The following is a 22,563-nucleotide window of genomic DNA, read 5'->3' as shown; positions in this document are numbered from 1 at the left end:
TAACCCGAGAAAAAGCAAGGAATGGAAGCACTCTGTTCAATAAACATTTTTAATCTCAACAGCAAGTTAGCTTATGTGTGGTCAACATCACTGAAGGTAAATATAAAACTGGATTTCTATTGATTGACTTTTTTTTTATCCAAATCAGCAGGAAGTGAAATTATGATACTTGGAAACACAACCACTAGAATCTTCATGACTTTAATCTTCAACTAGAGAGATATTGCTATAATACTTTTAAATGGCATACACTGATTAACCAACAAGGGAAAAAAAATAAAAGCACAGTAGAGAAACTGACAAAGAAGCTCCAAAACTCCACACGGTGGGTCGTACAGGGAAACTTCTGAGGGACTTTGGTTTTGTACCTTTGTAAAACCTGGTTCTACTTTCAGACTAAAAAAAAAAATACACAGAAGCGAAAGAAATAATCATAATAAAATAAAAGACAAAAAGGGTTCAATCAGAAATATTGGTTCTATTCAAAGTCTGAAAATATGAAAAGTAAAAGGCACACTGAACATTATTCAACACAATTTCCCACAGCAGAACTTGAGCGTGCACTGAGGATTCACTACACCCCTACTCTGTACAAAGAACACCCATCAAAATAAACTGAGAAGTGTTACTTATTCTTGGATTAAGAAAACCAACAATCAAATAAAGTGTTACTACGTCTGGTCTTTCTTTGAAAGAAATTTCGTTTGTGTCCATTATTGGTGGGGAAGAGAGAGGAGAAAGGTGTTTCCTACAGATTGCGGTTCGTTTCATCTGCCAGGAAACGGCGGAGCAACACACACCTCTTCCACCTTTCTCCACCACAATCACCTCCTCCTGTCTCGCTACGTCTCTTCTTCCCCTTGTTGTCAAAGTGCTCCAGTATTCAACTTCCACAGATCATCCTGTAGATCTTTTAGCCTGACCGTCCACAAAGGCAAAGCACACACTTTAATGCTCTTCCGCCATCAGTTCTAACAACTTAATGCTCTACGGATCCCAGAATAATCATTTCATCTTCAACCAAGCCTCACACACTTAGTCCTTTCCCTCAAATGGATAATTTCAACGTGGCCCACAAACTGGGTGTGAGCTAATTCCTGTTAATAAAAAGTGGGTGTATGACTTTATAAACAGACCCAGTGAGCTGATGAATTTGTAAATTGAAGGGTGGGATGATAAATGCAACCACATTCCAGCCAGTTTTGCAACAGGCCTGCCTTGCACTGGTTTACTGAAACCACTGTTGCTCAATTTCTTCATATCTCTGGCAGTTTGACTTCTCTCAGATTAAAACGGTGATTTATTAAGCCAACAGTGGTAATATCCTGTTAAACTGACTGAATCTTGTTTTTTTTTTTATTTCCATCACATGGTTTTTGGACTGGAAGCTGGACAGATCGACTAATTTATTAAATAAGCCGCAGATAATTGAATTATTAGCTGTAATTCTAACCAGTGTTCCAGGATGGATTCTTCCCATTCAGCCTTGTGCAGGACCACAACCACAGTTGGTCCACATATTCTTGTCATCAATAAAGACTGTTTAACTGCAACTACTGCATGGTCCAACTCTTTCTGTCCTTTAATCTGTATGAACTGTGAGAGACGTGCTCAGTCAAGTTTACAAAACGAGAGCCATCGCTTCGTCTGCAGACTAATCCGACTACAAACACTCTTACGGTTTAACCCCGACCACTGCAGGTCATGCAGTCTGGCAGACGGTTGCAGCTCAGTAATCTCACCTCAAGCCTGTGACATGCAGAGTTCAATTATTCCAATTAAATTTTTTTTTAAACGTTCTCTAGAGAAGTTACATCTGCGTGCTTCAAGTAGATTGAACACAGTCTAAGTGTCGTGTAAAAAATAAAAAAAACTCATCAAGCTGGCTAGTATCAGGTGACCAATATTCTGACAGTCTTTGTCTCACTGGAGCTGGAACGTCTGACAGGAGACATTCATTCAGGACAAAAAAAGTAAGGAATTCCGTCAGACCAAACATAAGTCCTCTATAAAACATGACAGCGGCATGACTGGAGCTGTGAGGATGTAAACTTGAATTAATAAAAAAAAAACAAAAAAAAAAAACATAAACAGTTTGTCTTGAATAAATCAGTCAGTACAGTGTTTGTCTTTTTCAGTTTGAACAGAGGATGTAAATGGATGCAAAAAAAATGTTGAATTTACAAACAGAACATGATTACAATCACACCCATCCGCCCGCGCATCCACACACAATACTGTGCAAAAGCTTTAGATGCTTTCTTTCTGTATCTAAACAGACGCAGGGGAGTGCCTCAAAGGTCCCATACTGGTTCTGCAGCACTGACCCAGATGCTCAGAGACGTACCTTAAAAACTGTATCAAAGAGACACAGTTTGGTGCTGCTTGAAAGGCAAAGGGGGCTCACATCACATCATACATTAATCTGATTGAGATGTTTGACATGGAATCCATTTTTTATGAAGTACACAGATAAATAAAGTGTATGGAATTATTTCTTGAGAAAAAAAAAAATTAAATATAAAAATAATTTCGAAGTCAAACTTTTGCACAGTAGCATCGATACAGCCGTCTCTCAGCTGATCCCTGCACTTCCAGAGCAAATGCCTGACAGATTATCTCCTGGTTACATCATCAGCTCAAGTGATGCCACAGCTGACGACGCCGAGGTCCCTGCGAACCAATCAGAGTTAGCTGTTCAGGTGAGGCTTCCGTTCACAATCCCTCCCCATTAAGGATTAATATTGCTTCAGTATTGCCACAGAAACAGAATAATATTGAAAGTTTAACACAGCAAGCTCTCAACCTGACACGTCAATCACATCAGCCCTCATTTATCAGGCAAACATATGACCCACATTTCAGTTGTTAAACACAAATGCAGCCTTTCTGCCTGCAAACATGGGTAATCATCATCATTGAGTTGGGTGTAATGAAACCTGGATAGTATATGCAATCAGTAGTTTCTTTAGCAAATCAAGATCAGTAGTTAGAAATGATAAAAAAAATAAAAAGTCACAAAGCCTGCACTTCCACCCTCAAACCGAGAAACTGCTTGCGGCTGCAGACGTTTACGTTAGCACGCTTGCTTCAGCAAATAAAATGAATGCGCTTGACCATCCTATGCATGACCATCAGGTTCGCCTTTGCAAAATAGTAAGTTACTTATGGGAATATATAAAAAAAAAAGCTTATTTAACACTTGAATTTGTGGTGATATTACCATGATAAATGAGGGCTATTTAGTCGTTTGTCAACTAATGTAATCTTAAAAAACAAAAAGAACACAAAGAAAACGTTCCAGAGAAGTGTTTCATAACCAGTTTATGGTTGTCGACGGCATCCTATCCGAAATACAAAAGCACTGGCAGCCATTGTGCTTTTGGTTACCACTCCGTCACTTCTACATCAGTTCACTCTAAAACCATTTCTAGGATAAAACACTGCACGATAGCAGCTGTCAGGATGTGCAGCATCCACCCTCGTCTTCCACTAGGCTGCAAGTCGCAGTCTTCACAGGCGGCGCAACGACAAACGCACCTTCGCCAAATGGGCGTGGCACGGCACACGCAGTGCCAGGCATCGGGCCTGTTCGTGCCTCACGGGGCGGATGAGAACGAGAACAGAGGAGCAGTGGGAGAAAGGGAGGTCGGTTAAGGGAGGATTTTGGTAAAAAAACTTGGGAGTTGATGACAACTAAGAAATGAAGTTTGTATTAGTTGTACAAAAGTTAACACTTCCATCCCTGTTGCTACACTTACGGCCTCCGCTTATATCTCCTTTCTCTGCTCCCAATCCTGTGTATGTTCTCATTGCATAATACTGCTCTAATCACCCCTTCGGCTCTTTTTAGTTGACCAGTACAAAGCCCTGCTGTGAGTCCACGGTCTCCATCATCTCACTGTCCAGGAGGGATTCCTGCAGCTCAGGCATCCCTACACTGTCTGACTGCACTGAACTGGGCAGAATTCCAGCTGGGACTCTGCCATCAGCCTCTCCTGAGGTAGGTTGAGGCATCAAAGTGGAGTCCATTGAGAACTCGTACTGCTCTGGAAGAAGAGCCTCAGTGGAAGGTCCCAGAAGCCGCTGCTCGCAGCCTGCAGGGAAGCTGAAGCCCAGGCTGCTGGCAGAAACCTCGTGAGGCTGTTGGGGGTGGAGCTGGTGATGGAGGTGAGCTCCAGGAGGCAAGTGTTGGGTGTAGTGGTGATGGCTCATGTACGGATCATAAACCAGGCCCTCACCTGGCTCCATGAGTGGGCTCAAGCTATGGGTGTGGCTAAAGGGAGGGGAGGCCTGAGGACTGCCTTGCTGCTGGGGCTGCTGAGGTTGGTGGCTGCTTGACAGTGATGGGCCCTGAGGGGAGTTTTGAGGCGCTGCTGGGTCCAGAGCAGAGGTGCCTGTAGGGTAGGAGCCTTCAGCTATCTGCATCTGGTTAAAGTAGGCTTGAAGTCCCATCCCCTGTGACTGCTGCTGAAGGTACATCCTCTTCTGGTTCAACCTGCAAGAAGAAAACCCAGAGATGCATTTTAAAAAAAAAAGCTTCCAAATGAATCGATAACAAACGTGGACAAAGTGTAAATTAAACCTGCAAGCATAACGTCTGTCACTATTCAGACAAAAATATATGGTATAAGCAGTGACAGAAGGACAAAGCAACCAATTAGAGCTTAGATGGGCTTAGAATGGGGACCGTCTTCCTGCATATCGAGATGTAAGTGCAGAAAATGCTGACGGGAACATGGTGAGAAGCATGAATGAAACTGGTGCAGCGAACAAGATGTCTGCAGAGTTCCATCCCCAGCTGCCCTGGCATGAAGGTCTAACATGGAAAAAGCTCTAATGCTTCCTTAATCCATGGCCCCAACTAAGACTAGTTTAAGCTCTGCCTATTTAAAAGAGAAATGGGAAATAGAGAGGAGGGTCATTCGTATTTGGAGGTGAGTTTTGCAGAGTAATTTACCTGTGTTCCTGCAGTTGCTGCTCTAAACTTCGAGGAGTCTCCTTACAGAAAAGTTGGCAGCTAGCAGGACTGTTGGCCAAGACGTTGGCCTTCTGGGCAAAAGAGAGATGCCACTGTAATATTTATATTACTCTTGCAACATGGCAGATACGCCCTACATTTCTAATGATCAATGAATGTTAAGTAAAGCAGTTTGCAGCACTAAATACAGACAAATGACTGTACCTGTAGTCTGTGAGTGAGGTACTGTGTTTCCAAACTCTGTCTGCGGGACAAGAGAGGCGGCTGCAGGGCACCTTGGTATAAAGCTAGGCCCTCCTGCTGCTTGCATGCCTCACCCTTCAAATCAAAAACATACAACATGAAACAAAATGTTCAAGGCCTCAGATCCTACATGCCCCCCTCTGCCAGTAAATAAAGCTGTGTCAAGGTCTGGGTGCTTCATGTAGTCTAACTGAATTATCTCTGCCGTCTACTGCCCAAATGTCCATGTGGTGACTGATCAGGCAAATGCCTTTCCCTTAATGGCATGGACTGTAGGGAATACACATTAGGAAAATGGAATGAAAGCTAATTAAAAGGATGATGGGCCTCAAGCATCATAATAAACAAACAGCAGCTTTATTGCATTATGAGGAATGGACAAAGAGAGAAGATGATCAGCCTGTTTTGCTTGTTTAAAAACAAAAAAAAAGTTTATGTATATATATATATATATATATATATATTTTTATTTTTTTTTTTCAGCAGAAAAGTCTGTTTTTTCCCCTCTTTTTGTGTATATGCATGCATGTCTGTGTGTGATTACAGCACTAGTCACTATGATGGGCAAGTCTGACTGATCTCAACAATGGCTGCATTCATTTTGGCCAAGCCTCCAAGCCTCCGGCGGGGGGGGCGGGTGGGTGACAGTAAACAAGCCTCAGTTGGCTGCCTCTCCTGGGGTTACACAACAGTCAGGACGCCTGCTATTCTTTTTTTGTTGTTTGTTTTTGGGTGGGGTGGTAGTGGTGGTGGAGTCATTTTTTATCAAATATGAAGTCATGACAGTAGGACTGCAATGGAGGTTGGGATTTTGGGGAGTGAAAGAGTTTGGCGTGTGTGTTTGAGTAGAACGCTGTAGGACGAACCTCCAGGAGGTTGTGCAAGTGGTGCTGTGGTCCCAAAGGGCCGATAGCAGCCCCTTCCCCAGAACCCATCTGCTCCACCAGCATCTGGACTTTGTTGAGCTCCAGGATGCCTTTGGTCCTCGCCAAGTTTTGGAGATGCTGCCGAAACGCCACCAGACCTAAGCACAAACAAATCCCCAAAACATGAAGTCAGAATATTTTTTTTCCAGCTGATCAATCATCACCTTTATTGTCCAAACAGATGTTAGACTGGTGAGGGCTTTTCATGCTCTGACAATGTCACAACAGTACGCCATCTGTGTGCGCACATATGACAGCAGCGCCGCACTTGTGTGACTTGCAACAAGAAACTCTGATAAGACCCATCCAGTGGTGACGAGCTGTAGCTGTGAACGGCGGATTCTGACTCATTCTGGTGGTGGGAGTTATTTAAAACCAGACTCGGCAGTCTGACGCAAAAGAATCACTGCTTAAACACTCTCCAAAGAGGATTATGAAAAATAGATCACTGCAAATACCAATCAGAAGTGCACAGTGAATGTGGAGCCAAGGAATAAACATGTCTTTAAATTAGAATTACAGGTCCTGCTTGGCAGGAGTGAGAGTGATTTCCAACAAGCAGGAAGAGAATTAAGTAGGATGTTCACAATTCTTCCAAATATTATGGCTCCTTCGTCTATGATGTGGAAAATGAAGGAATTCTGCCAGAGATGGCAACTTTGAAAAGTGAAAAGTACAGCAAGACAGGGAATGAGTGGTAGAGAAAAAAAAAAAAAAAAAGAGTTAAAAGCCAACAAGGTGGAGAGAAAAGGGGGGAAGGGAAAGATATGTGGGCTGAAACCTTCAAATGTGTCTGTGATTCACCAGGTGAATCATCGTCATAGTCGTCAGAGACGCAGAGAGGATGAGAAAGCAGGAGGGGATGGAGAAAAAGTGTTTGAAGGAGGAGGGGAGTAGATATAACCAGGTGCCAATGAGGCGCTTCTTTTTCCAGAGGCAATGTACAAACGTGTGTACATACACAGTATATACGCGCTGAAGTGCTGATGAGAGCCAGAGTTACTTATCTGGTGCTTCAGTCTTCTCTAGATGCCAAAGCATCAAATATGCAGTTTCACAAATTCTCTGCAGCTTATAAGCACTGAGCTGCAAATCCACAACTTACATTAAACAGACCTTAAATCTATATAGCATTTTAAAGCATTTCTCTTAACATAGTTTATCTACATCAGGGGTGCCCAAGTCCAGGCCTTGGGAGCTCCTATCCTGCAACTCTTAGTTGAGTCCTTTCTCAAACACACCTGAATCAAATGGCTGAATTCCCTCATCTGCATGAAGCTCAGTTCCACAGATAAGTGCTCGATAACACTCCATTAATGTGATTCAGGTGTGTTGTAGATCTAAAATTATCATGATCTACACCCGTTACATGCAGCAATCATGGATTATCTCACTGATGGGATGGGTGGTAAAAGGAGCAAAAACTGTGAGAAGTAAGACAAGTAATAACACTGGGACTAATGAGAAAAAGGCCAGCCTTCCCTTTGTAGAGTGCACGTGTCAAGACAGGTGATGTAACCATACTAAGTCAATTAAATATTATTCCAGTAAGTAAAAAAAAAACCCAAAACAAAACTAGATTTTATTAATTCCCATATTTCGTGGTTGGATGCTGTGTTCTGCTCAAATGGAGGGACACTGTCCCACCCACGCATAAGCAATGGCTAGTCGATCTGATGTCCTGTTTGAAGCCTGAAAAGATTAGACGCTCACTACAGCACAAGAGCAGGAAGTTTCAGGAGATGTGGGAACCCTTTTTAAATACTTTCCATTAGACATGGGAGCAGGACTTCTAGTGCAGCTTTAGGTTTACAACACAAACTATTATTTTACAAGTCTTATGTTCGCTGGTTCATGCCTCCAAACTGACTCTGACCGAGTAGGGAAACAGGGTTCCGGGTGATCATTTTCTTCTTTTTCTTTTATTTATTTATTTTTTATTTATTTATTTAATTTCATTTTTTGTGTGCTGTTGTTTTGTTAGGTCTCATTCACTCCTTACCCTCCACTGTACTGTACCTATGGTTCCTGCATCTGCCTACCTCCCGTGGGCCGGTCTAAATGTTTTGGAGTTTTTCTTTTTTTTGTGTATGCTTGTTAAGAAAGAAAATCTTAATAAAGAAGATCTTGAATATTAATTGCCATATTTCAGAAAAGTTTTTCATTTATAAGGAATGCTGGTAAAGTGTCTATTTCTTTAATAAAATCCAAATGAATCAAATTTGCTTTTATTAGTTTGCACAAGCCAAGCCAACATGTAGTTCAGCTAGTAGCTGGCTTAGATGAAGAAAGAATTTTTCAATAATGCAGCCTCGGGCATCTATCAGAGAGATTTTAGGGGTGTGGTGGACTTCTGAGATGAAGTCTGCAGATCCATCTGAAACTCAGCAATGTGACACGGCGATAAACAGGCACAGCTTTGTAAATAAATCAATAAATAATAGAGTGCTTACAGAGAATTTGATGATGTGACATTTTGGACAAAGAAAACAACTTAACATGTTTGGGTCTGACCTTGAGTTAGGGAGGTGTCTGAGGCACGGCGTCCTTCTCTGAAGCTGATGGGGGAGCGGTTGTGCGTCTCCCTGTGCTGAGAAGTCAGAGCAGCCATTGCTGGGTTGGCAGGTCTAGTGTTCATGAAAGGTGTTGGAGTGATTCCAGGGGCAGAGCTGTTGGCTGGTACCACTTCACTGAGGGAGGGGGCATCCTCCAGTAGACTGAGGTCACTGTGCATGGAGCCCATATCGTAGCCTATGTCTGAGTCCACGCTACCCATGGAGGGGTTGTGGCCGAGAGTGAATAATTTACCTTAGGAGGAAAAGATTTTTCCAAAGTGAATGGTTTGCTTTTTTATTCTTTTTTGCCCCCTTTTTTAAGAAACATTACATTAACGTAACAGTTTAGGATGTGACGTCATACCTTGGTTTGAAGGGCCCGGCTGATTGGTGACCTCAGACAGGGTGTGTCGCCGTTGGCCAAACCTAGTCGTCTGATAGGCTGAGAGCAGGTGGGGTGGATCATCTTCTGCGTCTGGCTCCTCAGTCTCGATGCCCTCATCAATCGATGTCTCCATCATGTTGCTAGGCGACGAGGTGGAGGACTTGCGGAGGACAGTGGAGGGAGGGAGGGGGTCCAGCAAACAGCCATTCACCTAGATGAGGGGAGGGGGGGGTGATAAGGAGACAGAAGGAGGGTTCCTCAGTATACATGTAAAATACAATTCTACCAAATGAGAGCAGGACACACACACACACACACACACACACACACACACACACATACACACACACACACTGAAACGCACACATGCGGTGCATAAAGTCAGTGTCTGTGGAATGAACATGGATTCTTCTTCTTCCTCCGTTTTCATTTGTTCACTACAAACTAAGTGTGTGTTGGTGTGTATTAGTGGAAGCATGCAGACCAGTGTTTTCTAGTGCAGAGGTGGAGGGTGGGGATAAAGGAATGCAGAGCCAGGAAGTGAGCTTTGACTGAATGTGCTGTGTGACTGACACGCACAGACACACAAATCAAACACACACGCAAATCATCTGCATGAGTTGCTGCAGTAACTGGAAAGTTTGGTGTTGGTCTGGAAGGAGAAACTTTGCCCAACTCCCCATCTGCTTTCTGTAGTGTGCTGGGATAGGAATGCTATTACCCAACAGAGACACACACACACACGCTCACATACAGAAACTACATTGAGAAACAGATACAAAGGGGGGGGGGGGGTAGTTTATGAGGGGACAGAGAAGCCAAAGAATCAATAGGAGGGGAGAGAGATGAGGCTGAGGAAAGATAGAAAGAGTCAAAAATAAGAACAGGAGGATAAAGAAAGCCGGACACTGAAAAAGAAAAGATGAGCCGCTGGCTGAGGGGTGGGAAGTCTGGGCGGCGAGATCACTGTGGGAAGCACAGCAGCTTCCTGTCCATGTGTGTTCACTCAGCTCTGCATTATGTCACATCATCATCACAGGACTGCTTACATAACCAGACTCCATTCACGCAGATAACATGCACCCTGACTGCTCTGCTCGCCACACACACACACACACACACACACACACACACACACACACACACACACACGCACACACAAAGTGATGTACAAATCATTCCTTAGTGGAATTTGGAGTGGGAATGGAAAAGAAAGCCCAAAGTGTGTTTTTGAGTGTGCGTGCAAGTTTTCAGGTGTATGAGGCTGTTAAGTCAGACCAACAGTGTCTGTGGTACAGTGTTCTGTATCAAGCTGTCAGCCAAACAACAGACTGGGAGGAAAAGGCTGCTGGTTGGCACAGATAAATAGGAAAGGAAAGCAGTCTGTGTGTGTGTGTGTGTGTGTGTGTGTGTGTGTGTGTGTGTGTGTGCGCACGCATATAGGAGCCTTGCAGGACAGGCAGCTGTCCTGTGTGATGTGAGTGCTGGCTGAGTGCTTACATAAGAGGACAAGTCAGCTGCACTCTGGCAGGTTGACACGCCAGACCTCAAAGGAGTCTGGTGCGCGCACACACACCGACACACAGTCATGAAGCGATGTTTTGAAGTCACAGAAGCCGGGTGCGGCTATTAAACTGATAATGACAGAAATAACTACAACTTCCATGTCCAAAAAGCCATGTTTTCTAGCGGTGTTGAACCTACTTTGGGCGTGTTTACATCCTCCACCATGAAATTCTGCTCCAAAAGACAAGGAGTCTGGGGGAAGGTGAAAGCATCAGAGGAGGCTTGGGGAACTGCAGGGGAGCGCAACAGACGAACACCCTGCGGAAGCAAACCCACCTGGGCTGAACCGCTGGTTGACTGTGAAGTAGAAAACAACAGACGAGGAGAAATGTAAATCAACTTCTGGTTTTCAACAATGCACTTGACAATATTCATACTGTGACAAGAAAAGCTGCTCTAAATTTGACTTTCTAATCTTAAAAGACAAAAGAAGGGCAGATCTTAGACGGTGAGGGAAATGAAAGAGAAACTGCACGGTGACGGTGAGAAAAAGCTGGATGCAAAGAAAAGAAAATGATGAATAATGTAACTGAGCAAAATGCATGAAGATCAAGGCTGACGTCAAAGACTGCAAGAGAGCACAGAAGATGTGGCGAAATAAATGAATGCACCATTTGTTTGTTCTTGGGTGCAGGTGTGAATAACAGAGCTTTGATCAGGGACACAGGTAGTAATCAGCACATATTATTCAGCCCCCCTTATAGTCTGTGATTACCTTGATGACTGTCTGCTCAGCAATGGTGCTAGGTCGCCGCTGGCGGGCATCAAGCCTCTGTTCTACGGGGAAGCTGCAGCGATGGGCCTTGAGCCGCTCCACCAGCAGGTAGTAGATAGCAGCAAAGTGGTTGTAGCTTTTGTTCTGCAGAGACTGGAGGAGGATGGACAACATAAATGATTGAGTCCATAATTGAAGATATTTTACTTTAAATTCTATTTTGGATGACGAAATGACAGGTTTAAAATGCAGGGAGATAATTCTTTAATTCTCTCTTTCTGAAACTGGGTTATTGCATAAGATGAGGAGCAGAGTGGAGATAAAAATACAATTCATGGAATATGTTTAGAGACAAAGCAGCACACAGAGCTGCAGATACATTACACTCCATCCTACTCGGTAAAAGCAAATTTAAAATAAAAAAGCATAAAGATTCAGATGTTTCCATGTCCAGCTGGTGGGCCCAGAAGTGACAACATTTCCACAATACAGTTCCTTTGCAAACTAACACAAATGATTTACAATGAAACAGCGCTAATCTGATTTTAGTGCAGACTTCCAGCTTTAACTCCACGGAATTATGTATAAATTGCATTAACCACTCAGACATTACAGCAGTTTGTTGTTTTTTTCCCTCTCCACCAAATTGACAGGCTCTTTCAAGGCTAAACGTGGTTAGTTTAGTCCTTTCACACAAGTCATTTGCGGTGAGCCTGAAGTCAGGAACCCATGAACATTACGATGCTTTGTCAGGTTTTTACTTGTTTATGAGCATTTTGGCCTTCAGCTTGGTTTCTGTTTTGTTTTTGGTAAATAAAAAGAAGTCCTTGAGGGATTAAAATTATGTGACTTTCTCATCTTTTTCAGATTATTACATTACTTCAGCCTAAGAACCTCTTGGATTGCCTATACAGCATATTTTTGGCTACTGCATACAGTAATAACATAACACTGTTCCCACTTTGATGGACAGACATGGATTAGCCCCTCTCATCCCAATAAATACACCTCTATTCCTCCCCTCCTAGTACAAAAATGACCTTTTGTACCAGAATGGGAATAATAGTTGATTTGTCCACTCATAAACGTTAAGGATCAGTGTGTTTTGATTCTCAAACCTACTGATGGCCTCTTCACTTGCATCTACATGTCTTCCAAAATGAATAAAAAAGATGCCACAAACAGCAAGTGACGATGTCATTATTATCTTCATAAGATAAAGATTTTTTGCATCCAACATTTTTATGCCAGAATTGTTCTTAGCAATGAGAAAAGTGAGGAGGGAGAGCCTGTGGAAACATGCTTGGTCAAACTAAACCAAGAAGCAGCAAGTTTCGCCCATAGAGTGCTCTACGCTACGAGATATAGCAGTAAATATGAAAATTAAAAATTATAAATATAAATTATATCTTACTAACAGGAACAATAGATGTTCAGAAAAGTATGGTATCTAAACTTCACCAATTACTCATCCAATTACACTCAGGAACATAAAGTACCGAGCACCTTCATACAAGTTTTGATTAATAACCCCCCCCCCCCCCCCCTCCCCACGCTTATTGGAGCTTGCTCCTTACCTCTATAGTCTTGTGCTGATCAATTCCAAGACTATGCATCAGACGGAGAACCTGCTCACTGTACTCCCCTACACCTGCCTCGCCCTCAGATGACAGCGGCTGTTGGTAGAGGACAGGCCGTTGCACTGGTACATCCAGAGTCATCCATTTATGCTCCTTAATCTGGGCCACAGAGAGACGCTTGGATGGATCCAAGACCAACATCCTGCGGATCAGGTGTTCACAGTCTGCAAGGAGTGGGAAGAGCAATCATACAGGGTATAAAAAGATTCTGCAGCCTTTCATTTTGAACATCACTGGTTTATAAAAACTAAACCTGTTTATGTGGAACAAATGGAACAAATGCTGTGCAGAAGAAAACCAAACCTTGAAAGGTAGCTAAAACAACGAGGTTAAATTCAACCCCTTGAAGAACTAAAAAAGAAACATGTCTTAGCTATTCCTTCTACTACTTCTAAACAGCACGAATACAATTTATTTTTTTTTTTTTAACTTTTCTCCCCTCCTAATGAGAGCTCCTCAGCTTTAGTTAGGGGCTAGATGAGTTTGACGTCAGACACAGCTGGGTTCTTAACAGGATTACAGTTCCCCTGGCTGCGCCGCTTAGGCCTGGCTGCACCCCTGCTGCCTGCACTGCATTCCTGCCTGCCTGCCACACAGCATCCTCCAACATTTACTTTGCTGCTATTGTTTTAAAGGAAAACAGGTGTGTTTTACACAAATAAGCCCTGGAACTGGTCAATATTCCCTCAGTTTATTAAATTCCTCAGAATATGGTTTAAGTGATTTCAGATGTTTATATTTTAAGAGTACTTTTTTTTCCTAAGTTGGATGCTCATGTAGTACAGAACAGCACTCTACTTTATGTTTTTAACTCTTTTCCTGCATCAACATCCTATCTTAATATCTCATTCATAAATAACATGAATCCGAACAACCTGTCTGTCAACATGAACTCTCTGCTGCAGATTCTTCTTAGTCACCCTGCTGATCTATTAACAACTGCTTACATAACATTTTTTCTATCTCATGCCTGGTTCAGCCCACATTGCCCCTCCGCTCATTACATCCATAACATAACCAGTCAATGCAGCTTTTACTTCATGCTGTGGACTTTTAGCAGCAGCTACAATCCACTTCAAGTATAATTCAGAATAATGCTTGTTTGATCCAGAGGAGTCACAGGAAGATTTACAGGCTCTGTTTGTTACAAGGTCTGCAACAGCAGAAGCGGAGGTTTTACTGACCACCAGCGAAAGTTCAACTTTGTTAAAAGGCCGATGCTGCCAAAGCCTGTAGCTGGCTAAATGATTGACGCACTGTTTTTAGCCAGAACATTACACCGCAATGACTTAACCACAAAACCATCCCATTTAACACTTGCAATGCCTACTGGTATTAGAGTTGCTGCGAGTCCTCCGACGGGAAGGGATAGTTGTAGGAAGAGTAAAAGTAAAAAGTGTAAAAGTGTAAAAAATAGGCACAAGCAGCAACACCGAGTTCACACAGCCAATGACACAGCAGATAACATCTTTTGTGACTTTTCACTCACTGGGACTAGACCACAGTATTGACAGGGCAAAGATGTTCTAGTGAGGTTTTACTGCGCGGTACTGGACAATCCTGTGTACGAGTGGAAATAAGATGGACTGCTTCAGGATGAGGAAATCAGCACACTCTGTTCTTCTTGTTTGGGGAACATGGGCTGGACTGGAGTGGGGAGGCGGCGTTAAGTATCAGGCTGGCCCAGTAGTTGATATCAGACCCCTACAATTCCTGTATGGCTTAACTGTTTCAAGCTTCCAAAAAGACAAAGAACGAGTCTGGTCAGCACTCACCACACCCCCCTGTGGAGACTTCAGATTTGCAGATCGGACAAGAGGAAGGGACAGAACCATGGACAGACAGGAGGATGTCTCACAGACAGAGGGCGTGAATCAAACAGACATGCACAGAGTCTCCTGAGACGCAAGCTGCTGGAGGGCTTCACTGGCTCTTCCCCAGGTTACATAAACAGCTCCAGCTCTGGAATTAATCTCCCGCCAGCAAGCTAGCACAGCCACTAACAGCAGGGCAGCTTGGAGACAGTCAGCCAACCTGACTCACTGCAGTTTGCATGCACGCATGGCCCTCAAACACAAATTACAGTCAACGTTGACAGAGTGCCCCATACTAAACCCCCCTTCAAATGAGCGTAATGCTCCGTCGCTAATGAAATGACCTTGTGACTGCTAAAGCAACGAGAGAGTTTTCCAGTAAAACTTCCGAGAAATTGGTGTCTCGAACAGGGAAACACATCTGTGTGTCAGTTATACACAAACTTTTTCATAATATCTTTTTTTCCCCCAGTTTGAATAAATACTAAATGAAAGAGGAACAGATGTGTATGAATGTAAAGGAGTGGGAGTTACTGAGACAGTCGTGGGCGTCATCTGTCATCTTAATTTGAGTGTAAAACCCAAGTTAAAGTGAGCTCGCATCTTCTCACCTTCAGTCATGAAGTAGGGGATCCGAAACCTTCCTTCTAGGACTCTCTGTCGAAGCACAGGCAGAGTGGGCCCATCAAAGGGTAGCGCACCACACACCAGCACATACAGCACCACCCCCATACTCTAAAAAACAAAAAAAAAGATGCACAAGCATTGCATAAGGTCAGGGGAGCAGCAATGACCAGATCAGTCACAGACATCTGAAATCCTCATTATTATTCACACAGACATGTTTTTCTACACACAGCGGCCTAACATGCACAAAAATATAAATGTTTTAGGATAATGTTACCTTTTGTTTTTACTTTAATTTCAGTGTATTGAATTTTCTGACATTAATAAAAGTGAGCTGATTTCATAAGAGTTGGTAAAGCAAATAATGCTCAACATTGCACTGATGAGAAGTAATGACATTTATCTTATCTATAAATGATATTTATATCTCCAATGAAATCTGAAAAAGATTTGTAGTGCAGTTATTTCCTTAATGTAAGCAGGTTGTCTTACCCAGATGTCCAGTTGTGGGCCCTCATATTGTTGTCCCTCAAAAACTTCTGGAGCAGCATAAGGTGGACTACCACACCACGTTGCCAGAGGCTCCCCAGGCTGGAAAAAGTTTCCAAATCCAAAATCTACACAGGAAAAACAAAAGGCAAACAGGTTACTGATCATTTTCAACATTCAGCTTCCCACAAAGAACCTGCTGGTCCCCTGTAATTTCTGTAGAAAGTGAAAAAGAAAACAGTCATTTGCTTAAATGTTAAAACTAGACCAAGAAAACGTGCAGAACAGAAGTGGTTAAGTATTGTGATAATGAATCTTAGTTTTTGTGTAATGTAGTAAGCAATCCACATTTTTTCATATTGAGAAAATGGGACTTTGTATGAGGCAACCACCCTTAGAGACTGACATGAGGTCATCAGAGCTACACTCTGCTTAGTAGTCTGCAGAATGACTAAATCTCCTGCTTTCATCTTCCGAGTAAAGACGACTTGCAAAAGTACACACAAAATGTAGCAACGTTCAAGTCTGCTTTTCATTAAATTCAGACTAAAGGCTGCAATCAAACCTGCCAAATCAAACCGAGCCAAATCGCTTGCCTGCAATCATTCAGTCAACCCATTTTTCATATTAGCACATAACCAGTTTTCTTTCTTATCTATCTCATTTGTTCTGAAACCTTCTGCAGTAAATAACTTAGAGTAAAAAAGCCTCTTACATAAGAGAAATTGATGTTTTCTTTGCATTGTGTTAATGTAAATAAAATCGCTTTTTGTAATGAGCACATTATGCTATTCTTAATGAATCGTGGTTGTGTATATATATATATATATATATATATATATATATATATATATATATATATGTATAAAAGCAACAGAAAAATTGTTTCCCTGATTAGTTTTTCCATTATCAACAGGATGTCATAGGATCAGACGGATGCACTTATATCTCCACCCCCACCCTTTCAAAACAGGAATAAAAATAATTCAAAACAGTTACATAAACAGAAAAAAATGTATTGCAAAACAAATAACATTTAAAAAAAAAAAAAAAGAGAAAAATCTGTCTTATGTAATGGGGCTGGAGGTGATGTGGGTCCGTACACAAACACACAAAGAGACACTATGAGCAGTATGAAAGAGTCTGAAACAGAATCATTAACAAATTCCTTTTACTTTGTGTCTTTCCTCATTATGAGCTTTTACAATTAGTTCTAAAATAATCTAACACAAACTGTATGCCCAACTCAAATGCACAAAGTTTACACAAACATCTCACATTATGAGTTTCTTACAACTTTTAATCAATAAATATGAAAATTGCATCTATGAACTAACTCTACATCTGAAAATAGTGAATGACTAACTGAATAAAACAACTATGATGTATATGTATGCATGCCTTGTGTTGATCTTTTCTGTGTGTTATTTTTTATATTAATTCTACTTTTATATTTTGCTTAAATTGTACAGCCCTTTGGAACAACGTTGTCTCTTTTCAATGTGCTTTATAAATAAACGGCATTGGATAACCTGATAAATCATTTTGCTATTTTTCAATAAACCAAAAATACTCACTTATCATGCAATTACTTTGAACTATTTTGATTTTGCTGTCAATTATGTTAAATTCTACACGTTTTTTTTTTTTTTAACAATGAATACTCTAAGCAGGTCTTTTTCTTTTTGAGGATATACCTGAGTCACCTGAATAATGTCTATACCTCATGGCTATTGGATGTTATGAGTATGCTGCAAATAGACCAGTACAGCCATGTAAGATGTAACCTGTGGAAGTCTGAAGCTCCAACTGGTTTAAGTTCTTTGTCCATTTTTTTTCCCTTTATGGACCTTTTTTTTTTTTTTTTTTTAAATCTGTTTATGGATTCTAAAATCCATTGTTTGCATGCGTGTGTGTGTGTGTGTGTGTGTGTGTGTGTGTGAATGTGTGTGTGGGCGTCTGGTGATCTAATAGTGATTCCCAAAGCTATTTCCATACAAGGATCTCAGCTGCATGCACGGCCAGTCTTTCTCCTGACTACTGTCAACATTCAAACAAAGAGATCTAGGAAGGAAAACTAAACTATATGCTAAAGTGATTTAAGATTAATAATCTAGGGTGCAAATGGTTTCTTTCTTGAAGCAAAGGGCTGGAGGTTTCAGTACAAATGCACACAGGAGTCAGATTTGAGAGAAGTGCATGGTGCAACAGAAAAGAAGAAAGCAGATGTGAGGCCAGGCAGTCAAACTGGTTAATCACTGCAATGCAGGTAGCAGCAGGTATGAAGAGATGGTTAAAGCAGCAAGACAGTGTTTGGGCTTTTTTTCCCCTCCTATAACAATTATGTTTACTGTCTGATGCTGCTGTGAAGTTGAGATGTGGGATGCAGGCAGAGCAGAGCAGTGCAGCTGGTTTATCGTCAGAAGCTGTGACCTATTTCATGGAGCTGAATACAGAGCAGACTGGCTGACGTCAAACACTCTGGCATGCTGCAGGCTACTTACAGCAGTCACAGTTCTACTACAGGAAGGGCAGAGAGGTGGTGGTGGTGGGGGGGTGGCAACAGCATTAGTATAATATCAAATATGTTACACCGGGAAGCGTGTGCATGTTAGATCCTCAAGCGGCTAGCTAGCGGATAAAATCCTGCAGACACAGATTTAATAAAGCCCTAAATATAATTATAACTGCAGTAGAGCACACCCTTCCCATTTTTAATCACGTAAAATACAAAAACAAAAAAAAAAAACTAAACTTTTTTCCTCATCTTTCAGGTCCACAAAACTGCAAAATTCTCTCACCCACCCTACAAGCTAAAAATTCAAAATAAACACAACCCTTTCCACCAAATATAACCAATTTTACTCTGTTCTATCAGCCAATTTAGATCTGTTTAAACCATACACATGAATCTCTCCATTATATCACTGCCTACAAACAAGTGTTCATTAGGAAGGCACCAACAGTCAATATTCACTCAAGTCAGCAAAGCTTGAACCCAATTAGCACACAATTATCCAGGTGGAAACACTAGAAGTTAACACACACACCAAACAAAGCTGTCAAAAGAATAATGGATCCAGAGGTAAGAGAAAGAAGAGCAAGAGGAAGAAGGGAAAGATCAAGAACTGAGAAATGAAAGGTTGCGACAGAGAGATTGGTATAATCAACTTTTTTTTGGCTGCACGTAAAAGACTTTACATTAATTTCAGTACACTAAACATATTAAAACGTGCAATTGTAAATTCTTTACATATACAAAGTTTAATGAGAAAAATCCAGAATTACTGAATCAGAATTGCTTTGTGCTCATCTCTCTGAGTGTTTGACTTTGTTTTTTTATTCTTATTTTTTGCCACATTTAAAAAGGCACAGTTTTAATATTTTGGCAGAATTTTAAGGCTCAACTAGACAGAACAGTTTGGACCTGGGTTTAGAAATGTAACATTTTGTATTTGAGTATCTTTAATTAGCCATGGGAAATTAAGATATATATGAAAAAAAAATCTGGCAATGAAGAAAAACAATAAAAAGATAGAATTTTAAAAATCCAAACACAATGTGTTTGTATTTCCACAGAATCAAAAGTGTAAACAAAGAGCAATCAGAACCTGTTATGTCAACCTGCATGGGGAAATGTTTGTAGTGTCTACATGGTTTAATTGACCATGAAACACCTTAAGGGTTTGGTACACTTCCACCAGCGTTATTATGTGGATGTTTTCAACCTTTAGATTAATGAGGCTGTAAACACCTGATGATCTAAGATGTTGCGTGAAGGGCGATTTCTTTTTTCTGTTGTGACGTGAACGTAAAGACGCACATCCATTTCCTTACTAAGGAACAAAGGCAGCTTCATCTCTGATCCAGCAACTTGCTGCTGTTTTTTGTTATTCCACCTCCTCTCTTTCCATTCCCTTCAATCTGTCAACTTGACCCTAAAGGGGCTGTTTGAAGTAAAAACATTAAGGGCACTCCCCACTGCTAACGCTGCACTCTCCTCTGCAGCCACCGTGAGTATGACCTTTCTTTGACTGACCGTCAGTTAAGCGTCATACAGACTGACCAGAGGTGGCATTTAGAAAGCTGTGAGGCATCACTGGGCTGCAGGAAAAATCCACAGCTACTGACAGTTGTGTGTGGACCTGCTGACAGTATTCATACAAGTGATGAAATGGTTTGCTGTAAAACATGGAAATATGTATTTAACCAGCAAACCTGATTTAGTGGTTCACAAAAAAAAAACATCACTTTTCTGAGCTCTCTGTGTCTGTCTTTTAGTCACTTCACCTACATCACTGACAAATTGACAAGTACTTTGCTGTATTTTTCACACTTAGTTTTAAACCATTTCCACCACTTGACTTTGGCGCCCCTTAAATCCGGAACCTTTTTTTTGCCACAGTTATACAGTTCATCCACCCTGCCGTTTCAGCCATCCTGTCTGGAAAAAGCTTCTGCTTTTAAAAAATAAATGCAACCTTCATTTTAACAAGATATTTCTTACCTATAACTGAAGCATTAAAAGGGTCCAGTTCAAATGCTAATGGCGTTGTTATCCTTTGGGCACAGCGCCTCCTCAATGTTAGACTGAGTTAGGAAAAGGTTCCTGTGGTGAGGAAGACAACCTGCTTTGCTCCAGTACCTAAAAGGTCTCATCCATCTGCTATAAAGGACTACAGAACAGTTACCTCAACACCCTACATAATGGAAGTCCTTGAGAGACTGGTATTGGCTCACGTCAATAAGAACACCTTTTAGGACCCATTACAGTTTGCCTACGATGAAGTGCTTGAGGTTGAATATGCCATTAGCTACATGCTTCAGAAAGCCCATTCTCATTCAGACAAATCAGAATATAGACTAAAGATCAGGTTCTTTCGTTTGTCAAGTTCAGCCCGAACAGCTATGTGAAAAGTTCTGCAAAATCCAAGTGGATATCTGCACAACCACCTGGCTTCATGTAAAACCAGTTTGTGTCTGAGATGGTGGTTAGAAAAAAGGAGCACCACAAGAGATTGTACTCTGATGACTCTGCACTTGTGGGGTGTATCATGGAAAAGAAGCTGAAAAAGAAACTACACAGAAAATACAACACCAAGGTGGTCTACAAGAAAAGAGAGCAGATGCTGCTTCTTGACAAAGCGAGATCCTTTAACTCACTGGCCGGGAGCCATTGTTATAGGAGAGAAGCCCATACTGCCAGAATTATGGAGAATTTTGGCTCATCTTTTGACATCTTTTGGCATTTTTGGCAGTGAATGTTCAGATATCTCTTACAAGCCTGTCTGTTGTGGAAAATACAATCTATTACACTGGGCAACAGCATCAGAGCCAAAGAATAATAATAAAAAAAACTTAAGAAAACTTGGTCTGAGCTGGGGGGTAATTTTCGAGCTGTTGAAGCTGATTGTCCAGAGAAGAAAGCAACATAAGCTGCTGAAAATAAATGACAATACTTCATACTCTCTACACAATATAGTAAAGAAACAACACTGTGTTTTCAGTAAAAGGATTCTTCAGATCTGCTGCAACATCGAAAGGTACACAATCCTGTCTTTACACTTCTAATTGGAACTATCCAGTCAGAGTAGACAACTTCCTGTCCTTCTGCACCACCACAGGCTCTGAAAGGAAAGTAAATCAATTTAAAGACTGGTGATGCTACAACCAGAATAGGTGGAACAACATCTGTGAGAAAATGAATGTGATGAAGTTTGTGAAATGATGAGACAAAATACATTTTGGTCCAAGTCTGGAGCTGCAAAGTTAATGTAACAAACTGATATTAGTCCGAGACTACCAGCAGGCGCTTCGGACTCTCTCTGCAGAGTGTAAACCACCACTTTCTTCTCCACTCAGTCGCTCTCCCCCAGATGGCCTCAGTGTACAGCAGCTATATTTCAACAGTGTTTGGATTTCGGGATAGCCCCTGCTTCATTAGGACGTTCTCATTAGCTGCTCCAAAACCAAGCCACACTTGTATGCGGCTGTTGCCGCCCCAGGCAGGAAGGTGGTGGGCTAAACCAGAGCCCTGTAGATAATACTCATTTTCAATTGTATAATCTTTCAACGCCTGACCCAATGGAGCCGTTGCCAGAGACAGAGCAGGATGAGTCTGGCTGAAGCTGTGGCTACCTCGGATCACAGCTATCAACTCCCCTTTCAGAGTGTGCAGCTGTGTGGAAGGGCAGGATGCCACCTGCTCTGTGATTGGACAGTTTGATTAGTCACCATCCAATCAGAAGTGTATAAATGGAAAAATTTGCAACTGTAACTTCAGTCTTGCATGCAGTTTTGTGCTTCACTTCTTTAGACATGATTTTTTCAAAATAACTTTTTTCCACAGATGCAAATCTGTTTTACGAGCATGCTAATTCTTTTCTGCACATTTGCTAAACCTTTTTTATTTTATTTTTTTATTTTTTATTTTTTTATGTATGACAAAACACAACAAATACAAACGGAAATTATTTGCAGATATACAGTGAGAGATGACTTTATATTGAGCCCATGTATCTGCTGCTCAGGGAAATCATCACTAAACACAGGCCAGGTAATGTTCTCTGTTCATTGTTTTCCTGCTTCAAATCTAATCTGCTGTGCGGACAATCTGCTGTGA

At 41.6% G+C, this 22,563-nt stretch overlaps 1 protein-coding gene across 2 annotated transcripts in view; it reads right to left on the bottom strand.

Moving 5' to 3' along the window:
• Positions 1–44: 44 nt before the first annotated feature.
• The window catches only part of sik2b (salt-inducible kinase 2b), a 44,392-nt gene continuing 21,873 nt past the window's right edge, over positions 45–22,563 (bottom strand). Inside the window, exons 5-15 of one of the 2 annotated variants that reach the window (XM_079246408.1) lie at positions 15,945–16,069; positions 15,437–15,560; positions 12,949–13,175; positions 11,372–11,524; positions 10,795–10,953; positions 9,070–9,301; positions 8,665–8,958; positions 6,091–6,248; positions 5,186–5,299; positions 4,961–5,052; positions 45–4,498 (exon numbers count right to left, since the gene is read on the bottom strand). In XM_079246408.1, the coding sequence (XP_079102534.1) occupies positions 3,850–4,498; positions 4,961–5,052; positions 5,186–5,299; positions 6,091–6,248; positions 8,665–8,958; positions 9,070–9,301; positions 10,795–10,953; positions 11,372–11,524; positions 12,949–13,175; positions 15,437–15,560; positions 15,945–16,069 (2,327 nt within the window). In that variant the 3' untranslated portion in view covers positions 45–3,849. The remainder of the gene's footprint in view (positions 4,499–4,960; positions 5,053–5,185; positions 5,300–6,090; positions 6,249–8,664; positions 8,959–9,069; positions 9,302–10,794; positions 10,954–11,371; positions 11,525–12,948; positions 13,176–15,436; positions 15,561–15,944; positions 16,070–22,563) is intronic. The other variant, XM_079246409.1, reaches the window with a different exon arrangement.

This window comes from Telmatherina bonti (genome assembly GCF_933228915.1).
Source record: "Telmatherina bonti genome assembly, chromosome: 9".
Taxonomy (NCBI): domain Eukaryota; kingdom Metazoa; phylum Chordata; class Actinopteri; order Atheriniformes; family Telmatherinidae; genus Telmatherina; species Telmatherina bonti.
The sequence above is the reverse complement of the archived record's forward strand: the minus strand, read 5'-3'. Positions and strand labels throughout refer to the sequence as shown.